Source organism: Prosopis cineraria, unplaced genomic scaffold (genome assembly GCF_029017545.1).
Source record: "Prosopis cineraria cultivar Desert tree isolate PC_DT_omini unplaced genomic scaffold, ASM2901754v1 PC2, whole genome shotgun sequence".
Taxonomy (NCBI): domain Eukaryota; kingdom Viridiplantae; phylum Streptophyta; class Magnoliopsida; order Fabales; family Fabaceae; genus Prosopis; species Prosopis cineraria.
The window spans coordinates 9,929,025-9,942,460 of NW_026555333.1; the positions used below are offsets into that span (position 1 = coordinate 9,929,025).

The window sequence follows — 13,436 nt, forward strand, 5'->3', positions numbered from 1 at the left end:
CTCAGAACGAGTCTTCGCTTCCAACTCCGCTCGGTCCTCCCCAGTGACTTCTCTCACTCTCACTCTCCCAAAAAAACCGAAAAAAAAAAAAACACACTTTGTTTGACCGACTAAAGTGCCCTTAGCCACCAAGAAAACTCTCGCTTTCTAGCATGTTGCATTGTACCAGTACTCTTTCTGTTAACATTTATATATATATATTTATATATGATTAAATTAAGATGCAATGACTCACACACCGCGCTTACTTTTCTCATCACTTGTCACGCAACTTCCCCAACCCTCTGTTTCCCCTTCCCTTTATAATAAGCCCCCCTCTTCACTCTCACTCCAACTCATTCACCATTCAGCTCATCATACAAACAGCTTCTCCAAAATCTTAACTCTATCTCCCCCTCTTCCTGCTTCGAGTTCAGATCACATGGCTCTGGAAGCTGTCAAGTCACCCACCGCCGCTACTCCCCCCTTCCCTTTCGAATTGGACTCTAATCTTCATTCCTTGGAATCGTGGACTAAGCGCAAGCGTTCCAGGCGTCCTCGTCTTGACCATCCTTCCTCATGCAGCACGGAGGAAGAGTATCTCGCTCTCTGCCTCATCATGCTGGCTCGCAGCGGCCCCGCCGTCTCCCCCACCAATCCCACCTCATCCGACCGTCATAGCTCCCCTCAGGATAATCTTCCTCCTGCTGTATCCGGATCGGCACCGCTGTCCGCACCAGATCCAACCCCCGCCCCCAAGCTTAGTTACAAATGCTCTGTTTGCGACAGAGCTTTCTCCTCTTACCAGGCTCTTGGAGGACACAAGGCCAGTCACAGAAAACTCACTGCGGGCGGCGGTCATGGGGAAGATCAGTCCACCTCCTCCGCCGTCACGAGTACATCTGCAAACACCACGGCAACTGCATCCAACCCAGGGGGCAAGTCCCATGAATGTTCTATATGCCACAAGTCCTTCCCCACCGGACAGGCCCTCGGAGGTCACAAGCGATGTCACTACGACGGCGGTGCTGCTGCCGCTGGCGGCGGTAGCAGCGCTGTCACTGCCTCGGAAGGAGTGGGATCCACCCATACCGTTAGCCACAGCCAACGTGACTTCGACCTGAACCTTCCCGCTTTGCCTGACTTTTCGGCCAGGTTCTTCTCGCCCGGGGACGACGAAGTGGAGAGCCCTCTGCCAGTTAAAAAGCCGCGTCTTTTGGTGGCACCCAAAATTGAAGAAGATCACTGAATTGCCACGATTCATATGTGTTGGTCAGAATTAGATCACTAGGAATTTAGATCAAATTGAATCAAATTCTTCGTTTGTTATTTCAATTTTTCATTTGTTGGGGCATTTCGGGATTCATTTGTTTCTGTACATACAGTAACGGATCCTATTCGCTGGTTTGGATTCTGTAGTTTGACAGTGGAAATTCAATTTATTTATTTTAATGGGAATTCAAATTCATTTTAGTTCCTATTTCATGCGTCTATGTTGTTCTTTTCTCCGATGAGCGGGTGCTGTGTGTGAGCCGCCAAACGTACGCCGTGATGAAAGAGCAGATTCGCGTGAAGGGTGGGGCAAGTGCTGGTGCTTATCCACGTTGTTGACTGTTTTTACTGTTGGTACAGTGTGCAAAGCTTCCTTCAGTGTCCAGCGTCTACCACCACCTCACGCAAAAAGTGCACGCTATCTGCTGTTTCTCCCCACCGTAAAAAAAAAAAAAAAAAACCGGTTACCTTAGAAATTAGCAATTAGCTAAAATCAGAGAAATACTAAAATAGAAATAACGAGGAGCAGAGCAAATGGAGGATGGTTGGCGAGGATAAGGACGAGGTTTTGGAGGCTTTCTCGAGGTTACGGAGGTGGGTCGATGACGAGGACGCGTGGATTTACTTGTCGTTGCTTGTCGTCCAACGCGGGCTCTGTTAATTTTCTAATTAATGGAAGTGACGTGCCGCGTCGTTCAACGGTGTGGTAAGATGGCCAGACGCCAAATTACATGGAACAAGTTACAAGGGGAATGGATGCGTTTTTAATGCGTGGGAAAAGGAATTCAAACTTTTGTTGCTTTGTAATGGCATGCGTGTCCTTCATTTCCTTCATAGTTATCGCCAGGCCTTTTCAAATTTACTCTCCCTGTTTAGGGAGTCTTCTTAATTGATAAGCACCGGGCGGTACCCGACATTTAAAATTGAAGGGAAATCATGGTGTATTTGGTTGGCAAGGCATGTGCCCAATTTTAGGCCAGTTTGTTGTCAATTGTATAAAAAAGAAGCATATATTCTTTCGACAATTTCGACTATGTTCTTTGCGTGTTAATCAAGAACCGAGTTTTCTTTTGTTCTTTTATCAACCTACGCGTCCTTGTTCACACTTGTGGTTATGATCTATTGGGAATTTTACCATAATTTGGACTCAGGACTCTGTACACGTTTTTGTGGTCCAATAAAACAGAAAAAGATTCTACACACGTTTTGTAATTTTAGCTCACGCGTTCCACAGTTTCCACTTCCAGAAGGATTTACCGATTCACAGGATAACGTGCCATTCATTTGTGAGTAATTTTTTGTGTTTTTGTTTCTTTCGTCATGTATTTATAATTCACTGCGCGTCTTTAATTGTAGGATTATTTTGTAAGCAACCTCCGTGGATGTTTTATGTTCTTAAGTAAATATCAACCAATGTTGGAGAGTTTGGGAATCCTGGTCGGGTTCATCAAGAGATGAAAAAGGGACGTCAAATGATGCATAATGAAACCCAGGTCTCCCAAGCAGGGCAATCACAATCAGAATGCCCGTATATGACACCCGCAATTTACGCAAGCCAAAAATAAACAACAAACGCAAGATGCATGCACACAACCTTAATTAAGAACTGAGAAATCAACGAAAGGCAAAGAAGCTCAATTTGATCCCCACAAGAGCAATGACAGCTGCACATAGGATCTTGCATAACGAACTGGAAGAGCCCGCTCCCGAGGAGGGATGAAACAGTAGGCTGAAGAAGATTCTTAGTTTCCAACACCAAAGAGAATGGCCTGGCGTATTTTGGGCCCCACAGCCACAAGCATGACCGATTCACTATAAACCCAAGGATCGGAATATCATATCTTAATTAATTAGTAAAATAAAAGGGTTAAATTAATTGTTCACGTCATACGCAACTCTGTAAGTGAAGAAATGAACAGCTGACAAGTTGATGGGTGAATAATTTGACCCACGAATCAGAATTGCTCCTCCTCCTCCTCTGTGGGCTGAGCTAATATTCAGCTAACCTATGCTGCACAGTTGTGTCCAGGTTCTTTGGATCACGTTGTTGCTGAAGACGGCCGCGTTTTATTTGTCAGGCAATAGGAGAGAAAAGGATTTTTTTTTTGCTCTTTTTTAAAAAAGAAGAGCCAGGGTAGATAGAAGTATGGCCATCTATGAGTAGAGCATTTGAGAAAACACCACACATTCATATTTCATAAAATGTTACGCTTTGAATCTAAGGGACTTGTTCTGTCTTGGCTTTATTATTATTATTACTCTTTCTTTACGGAAAACGCATCTGGCATCGTTGAAATGCATGATGAACGTCAAAGCCAGGGCATTATATGTCACACTTACTTGGTTACTTTTTATCCTGTACAATTAGCCTAATTTCCTTTTATTTCACTTGTACAATTAGCTGGGCCAGGCGTTTACTTTTTGCAGCCCTGGATGGCACGCAATGTTTTGTTCCTTCTCACATTTGCATCATAAACGTGCAAACCCTGCGTTTTTGCTGTTAATTTGTGAGATACTTTTATATCCGAGATTAATTTTTTTAAAAAAATTACGGAGGGTTAAACTGGTTTGTCTTGTTGGTATAAATAAACAAATGAAATGGGTTGTCTTGTTTAATTTGTGTGTATGTTTATACGAAATAAATTTATCTGATCATGTCCCAGGAAAAATGAAAAAAAAAAAAAAAGATCAGCCGATCGATCAAATAAAACAAGGCGAATAGGACTAGTCCATTTTTCTACTCGGCATTGGTTTTTTTTTTCGCATGTCCCACGTGTTCATTATTGTCTGAAATTAAATCTTTTAAGACGGCCTTGAATAAATTATGAGATAAAATCAAAAAATCTGTGCGTGCGAGAGAAGAAGAGAGGAAGCCTCAATATAATTTCTATGAATATTATTTGGGTGGATTTTCTTTCTTATCTTCCCAACTTCGTTTGAAGTTTCGTTATTCTACAACTCTCTTTTGTTATTTATATTTTTAAAATCTTAATTCAAAATTTCTTATAACCATTGAATCAAAGGTACAGAAGATATATATATTCCGAAAAAGAATGGTAAAGAAGAGGATCACTACAAATTCTACAATTGATGTCTTTTTAGACATTCTTTTATATTCTGTCGTTTTTAGTAGTTATTTTCGTTCTCGGTCAAAATTTGAAAGAATAATCAATTAAAAGAGCACGTGCACATTGCACGATCATATATGGAATCAGTCAGCTGGTTAAAAAAAAAAAAAATAATGGAATTAGTCGTGTTGGCATTGGGCTCAGCCCAAAAAAAACTCACTGTAGATGGGCCAAGTTCAGACCAAGGGGAAAAGTATAAAATTCAGCCCACTCTTCAGGCCCCATATTTCCGGAACATTGACCGATTCAGAACATGTTGATTGAAGACGCAAACAACATGCTTGATTTTATTTTTTTTTAAAAGAATCTTTCTATTATTACCAAAAAAAAAAGCATCTTTCAATATATTGTAATTTTTGTGTACTTTACATATTCATGCCTCCTTCGAATTTAAATTCACTTAGTCCAGTTTGATTCTAATGAATTGCATTTACTCGTCAGAGAGCTGAAATATTTTGACCAAAGATTCAATTGTAGCATCGCAACAGTCATTAGTCAACTATACCACATATTTTGAAATTGAGATTATGTTTGATGTGATAGCTGAAAATTTAATAAAAAAGCGCCCAATATGCAAATAGTTTGGACTCTGATGAGAAAACAAAAATAAAATAAAATAAAACAAAATAAAACAAGGAGAAAGGAGTAATTGTTGCTCCTCTAAGTAACATATGCTTAGATATCCAGTAATAATGGCTTTTTTTTTTTGAAACTTTTAAACATGAAGAAGAGAGAAGTGAAGAATAGCGAAACTGCAGATGCCTTCCTTTCCTTCTCGAGCATATATAGGACATTTTATTATCCAAAGTAGTTTACAATTTTTGTTTCCCTAACCAACTTCTTTTGAAAGTCCTACATATTAGGGAGAGTTAAACACACGAAATGAGCATGGATGGTAGGGGTATCTGGCTGATAGTACAACTTTATACAGGACATGTTTTGGAAGAACTTGTTATGTACCTTTCAAATAAGAATAATAGAGAGCTCATTTAAGTTTATCCCCATACAATTGTCTGATATATGATATTCATTACCCCAATAAAATTTGAGTATATTTACTGTAAGTCTATTAGCAGATTATAAATAGAATAACCCGACTAATATTGGTAGATTATATTTAAATTATTACCTATTATAATAATAAAACATATTTTAAATAATCTTGTTCACTTTCTATGGAAGAATATAGCCTCAATAAATTAAGTACTGCACAATTATTCAGTTTTCATCCAATTCGCATTTTTGTTTTGCTTGAGATGCACGTGGGATATTCCATTAGCCACGAACCATGCAAGATTCTTAACATATAATTACTACGTACTACGTACCCCTTTCTTCTTTATCTCTGTCTTTCTCTTTCCTGATTCCTGACTCTTTGCATTTTCTCTGGAAATCAATTTGCTTCTGGTTGGAACTGATACGACTCTGCATGGTAGAAAGGAAGACATCAGCAGTGAGGGATGGATCCTGCTTCACTTTAACTTTTAAAAACCACCAACGTTAGGTTTTGGCGTCAACCTGATGCAGGTCTATAAAACAATGAATATTTTAAAGTCTCTACAGGTTGTCATTCAGTATATGGTCAAGTCGACAATAAACTCAAGAAGAGTTTCTTTTCTGTCGTATTAAGATCCTGATACTTCACAAATGGCGCTTTCCACATACGGGTAGTTTCTGAAGCATCTTGCAATAATTTGGATGGATGACATCATTTTTCTCAATCCTGGTGGGGTTCTGGGAAACGTAACATCTATCTCTCATCATTTGACAACTTTCCAGCTAACAAAAGCATTAATAATCAGAAAAGCAGAGTTCTTAACCTATGTGGTTAGTGGTTAGCATGCATTAACGAATGGCAGTACAACTCCAGTTAATTGCATCAATACAGCAGAAAGAACTATAGTTTTCAAGTATTAAAACTACTACTTAATTAAGAGTTCCTAATGATTTAATCATTCTCTCACTCAGCATACCTTTATCCTACTTAGCTTGAAAGTTGAAACTGATCATCTCCACCTGCTATACCTATAATCCGCAAGGTCTATAAGCAAATTCGATTTCCCACCTACGTACCCTTTCCAGTTATAGATAGCTACGATCAAATATCACGCACTTTCTGCAGTGTAATCTTCAGTTGTCTCCTTGCTTCGGAAAGCCCTGCGATATTGAGTGGATCTTCCACTATAATCAAATCCTTACCAATGATTTTCCAGGAGAATTCCTTTTTTTTTTGGGTCCTAAATGCATAGTAACTTGTGAGAAAATGACTTTCATTTTAGTTTTTCTTTGACTGCACGGTACGTCTCAATTTAATTTATGCATAATGCAGAGTTATTAAAAGGAAAATGTAGCATGAAGGATGTGTTATTATGAACTAACCCAAGGCGTGAAAAAAGAAAAAGCTTAACAAAAAAAGTGCACGCATAATTTCATTTTCCTTCCAATTATCTCTTTAGGCTTCGCGTCATGAATTCATTCATTGTATGGAAAATTGGGTTGGGCCGACCGATTTGATCTATGAGCTGGCTAACCGGTCGTGTGACTAGTTTGAAATCATACTTAAACTGGTGTTAGAATGGCTTGTGATAGATCAATCAATTTAATATTAAACCGGTATGAATTAGGCAACCCAGTGGATTGGCCCGTTTGACAAAAATAGAGGACAAAGAGTAAAAGAAATCAACCAGAGGATGAAAGATGAGCAAAAGCCAAGAAAGAATGAGAATCGAAGAATAAATCTAGTGGAAGAAGAGAAATGAAAAAGACAGAAAAAGGAGAAGAAGAAGAAGAAGCTCACCATCATCGGCAAAGCTAAAAGTAGAAAAAAGTAAGCACCTGCGAAAAAGAAAAAAGAAGAACGACAATGGTGGTCGAGTTAGTCTTGAAAGTTAAGAAAAATTGATAGTAAAAAGCTCACCTTTGCTGGAAGTACCGTTGCCACTGTTCTCTCTTCTGCTTTTTAAACTTCATTATGAGATTGCCTACTCACTCTCCCTTCTTTTAACTTGAAGCTATTCCAGTTTTCTGTATCTCGCGCTAACTAATATTTACTCAACAGGCTACTTTCTCATCTTTTAAATTTAATCCACTGCAACATGTTTTTTTCTTTGTTTTTTTTTTACCTGTTGCATTTTTTGCCTTTCAATTTCAATATTAAAATATTAAGCTTTTTAATTATTACTTAAAAAATAAACTCATTTTATGTTATCTTACATATTTTATACATTTCATCTTTTTTTTTTAATTACAAAGAGTAAAACAACTCAACAAGAGATTATAATCAATAATAATTATCTAAAAGGACACTTTCATCATAAACCTCCTTTTGGCCAAAAGAAGGTGGAATATTTCATCTTTTAAAATGTAATGATATACAAAATAGCATTTTTACATAATATTTTTAGGATTAATATTTTTATTTAAATATTTTTATAGTTAAATAAAAATATTTTTGTACATTTTAATTAAATTTTATAATTTTAATCATGACTTTTGACCTTGGTTTGACTTCTGGTTGAACTATTAACCTTTGAACTATTTTCTCGACTTGTTTAAAGTTGATCCACTTTTCAATACTTGAATTCATTAACCTCTTATCTACAAACTAAATATCTTGCAAGAAAGATCATATGTGGCGTCCTACTCAGTGACGAACTGATAAAATTTGCAGACTAATATGATTGGTAAATCATGTAAAGATAACCTGCTCGAAAATAGTCTGAAACTTGACGGACCAGATCTTTCCGATAGAGGTAAATAAGAGGATGAAGAGATTACCATTTCTTGATGCCCCAGTCGCGCAACTATTGAAATATTTCCTTTTCTTTAATAATCACTTTGTAAATTTTTGTTTCGTATGATTCGCCATCTTTTATCTTTTGGGGCTGTAATACTATATTCTTTAATTTTGAGAACAACAAACCTTTGACGATGCCGGACTTGGACCAGTACCTAGAAGATGGAAGGGCAAGTGTGTGAGAGAGAAAGACTTCAATGTATCAAGTCGCAAGATATTTCTTAAAAGGCCATGAAGGATCTAACGGACCCATCAACGAAGCCAAGTTAAAGAATCAAGATCACCTAGGGATACTGATGGCCATGGAACTCACACCTCCACCAAAGCAGGCGGGTCGGTAGTTGCAAAAGCTAGCCTTTTTTGGTTATGCTTCTGGGAAAGCAAGAGGGATGGCCACACAAGCTCGATTAGCAATCTACAAGCTGGGGAGATGGTCATTGCCACGAGACTGACATTATTGCTGCGATTGACAAGGCCATTGAAGATGGTGTTAATATCATATCCATGCCTATTGGGGGATCAAAACGGACGGATTACTACAGAGACGTTATAGCAATCAGATCATTTAGAGCCACAGCTCATGGAATATTTGTATCTGCTGCAGCAGGAAATGGTGGTACCGACCCAAACAGCTTGTTGAATACAGCGCAATGCATGGATAACCTGCGTTAGCACTGGAACCGTAGAGCGTGACTTCCCAACCTATGTCGGCCTCGAAAACGGGAAGAATTACACCGGAGCTTCTCTTTACAGCTGCAAACCCTTACCTGGTTCCCTATTGCCCCTTCTTTATGCAGGGAATGTAAGCAGCCCCCCTTCTGTTTACTGCTAGGCGGACACTTAGTTCCCTTGAAAGTCAAGGGAAAGATCGTGATATGTGAGCAAGGATTTCTTGGTGGCGTGGATAAAGGTTACCAGGTGAAAAACTTCTAAAAATTTTATATTTAATATATATTAACTATTCAAAATTTCAAATGTACTCTATACAATCTAGATTAACAATAGATTAAATCTAGACTTTGTAAAATATATCTAAATAATCAATATATATCAATTATAAAATTTTAATATTTAATTGAATCTTTTAAATTAAATCTAAACCAATAGGATTACAATTCATTTGTTTTAAAAAATATAATATAATAATAATAGTTTAAATTTGGACCATCCAGATTAGTCCAAATCTCATCACAATTATGAACACCCAAACCGGGTCCATGATCTGAATTAAGATAAGAGGAGAAAAACCAATAGGATTGGCTGCTCCGTGCTTAACCCCACGTTACTGGAGTGAAGGAAGAGGGCTGCGCTCTCACGTGTGTGTCTTTGAATTTCCCATCTTCACTCAGTAAGAGTTAACCAGAAGTAGTAACTTCTAATGCAAAAATTAAGGTTTCCTCCCTCAAGATCACTCTTTTTTGTGAAATGGAATCTTTAGTATTACAATTCATTTGCCTGTTCTATGCCCACGACGGTAAGCTATAACTGAAATGTCTGAGACACTCAAGGCAACGAAGTTTCCCATTAACAACAGTGATTCAGGCCGCTGTGATTCAACTGAATTCTACAGCACCATTATGGGCAGGCTATGCAAGCAAAGACATGAGAATTTCAGACCTATTCTAATAAGTAATTCGTTAAAAACAACAAACAAAAACAGAACTAACATCATTCAGAGTCCGCAGTAGACTGACAGACAGGGAGGTAGTACGTATCGAGTTGCCAATATTTATGTTTCACACCTTCCCAAACTTCTTCTCTCAAACAATCCTTAACAGGCAATGGAATTAATTGTGTGGAATACCCCAAATTCTCAAGTTCAAGAGACACCAAATGGCAGTAAACAACATGGAAAAAGGCGTTACTTCCGCATAAGCCATTGAAGAACGAGTAGATTCCACCAGGCTTCAACAGAACAGGAAGATGTTGATGGAACTCTCGCAAGTCTTCATAATATTCCCCATAGGTGTCAAAGAAAATACCTAAAGAAAATACAGATAAATCAACCTATCAAAGATTTAGAATAAGAGGTAAATTAGTTCAGTAAAGGATCAACAGGCACTATAAACAAACAAATATGTATTAATTAAAAAAAAAAAAAAACCTTCATGTCTTCCCTAATTCCTAATAGCAAAACCGATGCTCCTTGATAATATTTTGGTGACCAATTATGATGTTCAGAAATAAAAGTCCTCACAAAACATTAGTCATACTGATATTTAATCGTCCCAGACATACAATTCGATCAGCTAAAATCATGAGTATGCTACTAAGACGTAATACTGCCAACAAAAATTGCAGTTACCATCATATGTTTCAAGCTGAGTCAGAACATCTTGCCAACGACCAAAAATTATCTTCACATTTTCTTTCTGCCCCCATCCTGTCCGAAGCATGCGTTCATAAACCTCTGGATGGGCCTCAACAATGGTGTGTATCACAGGTGCATATTGCTGAATTGCTGTATCCACAAGACCCATTCCAAATCCAATATTCAGTATGTGACCACCTCCTGAACAAATAGCTTTAGCATGAGCCTCCATCAATGGCTTCTCCCAAGCCATCATGACAGCCTTGCTATTAGAGTCCATCAGCTTATCTTCGCTAAAACTTACCCTATCCTCCAAATAACCTTGATCAAAATTGGCGCTTTTCCTTTCTTTCCTTGCAATTGTACCCAGGATCAACTCAGCTTGAATGCCTGATTAAGCAGAACTTAGTAACTATATGAAAATGACAACAAATACTCAGGGTATGAGTGGTGGAATTGAAATTGGAAGGAGTCAAGGGGTAAAGATTTGAAACTTGGCAATATATTTAGACATAATGCATGGTTAGACAGGCATCCTTCATTTTCACACATCCCCTCTTTCACTCCATTTTCCAGTCCTACAGTCAAAGGCCTACAAAACACCCTTAGATAAACTAACAAACATCTACTTCGTAAGTGTATGTTATGGACAATTTAAACAACTAAACGTCAGCTAGGCAACCAAATGTGGGATTAAAACGCATAAGCAGTCTAAGGAAGTCAAATGTATCTAAGATTACCACAGGAATGGGCATTACACCTGACAACAGGCAGAACAGCCATTCTTTCTTCTTCTCCGTTTCTTTTCGCAATCTCGACATTTAATTTTGTATGGAGTGGACAATCAGTTTCTACTTGGAAAAAAAGAATAAAAAGGGAAAAAAGTACATCACTTTCTTCAAGTTGTGAGTTTTTAGCAGACTGTCAAGTTTTCAACACCATGTACTCCATTTAATTTCGCTGGATATCATGATTTATTACAAAGCAGAGCTACGCGTATAACATTTTACCGAAGTTCTTGAAAGTCACATTAGTCATCGTCATTCCTAAGTGGACCTTTAAGCCTAATGGAATGAATTATAGTTGAAGATTAGCTGACACTTGTATTGACACTTGACAGGGAGATAAGAAAAGAAGACCAAGCAGACAAGGGCAAAGGGAAACAAGCAAAGAAGGAACGTACCGGCATTGAGGAGGACCTCGAAGGCCTCCTGGTGGCCTTCCTGCATAGCGAAATCTCCGGCAGAGAGATTGGAAGGAGAAAGAGCATTCCAGGGGGCGCCAGCAGAGAGGAGGATCTTCAGCAATTCGGCGTGGCCAAGCTTTGCCGCTTGCATAAGAGGAGAAAGACCATCGGCGTTGAAATAGGTAACATCGGCTCCGGATTCTATAAGTTCCCTCACCTTGTCGGGGTCGCCGTTCTTCACAGCCTCGCATAGTTGCTCTCCCTCGTTCATGTCTGAGTTCCCTACTTCAGTCAGCCTGCGGAAGAAACCCTGCCATATCAGATTATAAGACTTGCCTCCGCCAAGTTTCTCATAATCACTCTCCAATCCCCGTGCTCTCTATGGAAGTGGTTCCCGTGCTCATCTCAAGAATTTTTGGGATGAAATCTATATCATCTAAATTTAACATGGACGATTTAAATTTAAAATACTATTATCTAGGCTGTACAGAATACAGGAATTAATTTCCCTGTACATCTCATCCAGATTTAAAGTATTAGTATATAATTTTATATTATATTTATTAAAATAAAAATTTATAAAAATTATAAAATAATTTTAATAAATTTTTTATTTTTAATCTAGTTTAAATTTAATTTAGAGGATTCAATTTAATATTAAATTTTTTATAATTGATGTATATTGATTATCTAAATGTGTTATGCATAGTCCAGATAAATCAATATATATCAATTATAAAAATTTTAATATAAATTAAATCCTCTAAATTAAATCTAAACCAATTTAAAAGTAAAAAATTTATTAAAATTATTTTATAATTTTTATTTTAATAAATATAATATAAAATAATACTTAAAATCTGGACCAAGATCTCATCCCAAAGATGAGCACATGATGCTCATTTATGGGATGAATAAGGAAACTGAACACACAGAGTACATCTAGATAATCAATATACTTCCTCCGTTTAAAAATATAAGGCATTTTTAACTGAATCTCGTTCCAATAAAGTAGTTATCTACTTTCAAACTAATCCTATCTTTTTATATTTATCTCTATTAAATACCATATAATAAATATAAAGTCACTATCAAAGGGATACTTTTGAAAAAAAGGCAATAATTACACCTCAAAAAAATTAAAATGCCTTACATTTTTTAATGGAGGAAATATATAAATTATAAAATTTTTAATATTAAATTAGATCTTCTAAATTAAATCTAATATTAAAAACTAAAAATTATTAAAATTATTTTATAATTTTTATTTTTATAAATATAATATAAAATAATACTTGAGATTTAGACCAAGATCTCATCCATGGGATGAGTAGCCGAATCACAAAATATGAATAAGTAATATATTTTAATTATAAAAATTTTAATATTAAATTGAATCATTTAAATTAAATCTATATCAAATTAAAAAAATTATTAAAACTATTTTATAATTTTTATTTTAATAAATATAGTATAAATAATATTTTAAATTTCAACCATCTAGATTAAAATTTCAATGATTTAGATTTCATCTTAGGAATGAGCTTCGTCTCAAGGATGAGGACCAGGGAAGCTGATCCCTTTGTCGTGGGCCGCTGAATTAATCGCATTCTCGTTATTTATTTTTTTGGTAAAATTGTTTTTTGTTGTTTTAATTTCGAAACCATTTTATCTGACTCTGCCCGCGCAGTATTCTTTTACTTCTAGCCTCAATACGCGAAGTAATAAAATTGGAAAGTAAAGTTAGCTTCTGAGAGAAAAAGA

At 36.8% G+C, this 13,436-nt stretch overlaps 2 protein-coding genes across 2 annotated transcripts; one reads left to right on the plus strand and one right to left on the minus strand.

Annotated features, from left to right (window-relative positions):
• Positions 1–289: 289 nt before the first annotated feature.
• On the plus strand, positions 290–1,452 carry LOC129298535 (zinc finger protein ZAT10-like). The gene has a single exon (XM_054936955.1). It carries the CDS (start codon positions 422–424, stop codon positions 1,226–1,228), a length of 807 nt encoding a protein of 268 aa, XP_054792930.1. The 5' UTR covers positions 290–421; the 3' UTR covers positions 1,229–1,452.
• Positions 1,453–9,670: 8,218 nt separating this feature from the next.
• LOC129303447 (protein arginine N-methyltransferase 2) lies at positions 9,671–12,087 on the minus strand. Its single transcript, XM_054942766.1, has 3 exons — positions 11,670–12,087; positions 10,481–10,876; positions 9,671–10,157 (listed from the first exon to the last, which is right to left on the minus strand). The coding sequence occupies exons 1-3, from the start codon at positions 11,941–11,943 to the stop codon at positions 9,844–9,846; spliced, it is 984 nt and encodes a 327-aa protein (XP_054798741.1). The 5' UTR covers positions 11,944–12,087; the 3' UTR covers positions 9,671–9,843.
• Between the last annotated feature and the right edge of the window lie 1,349 nt (positions 12,088–13,436).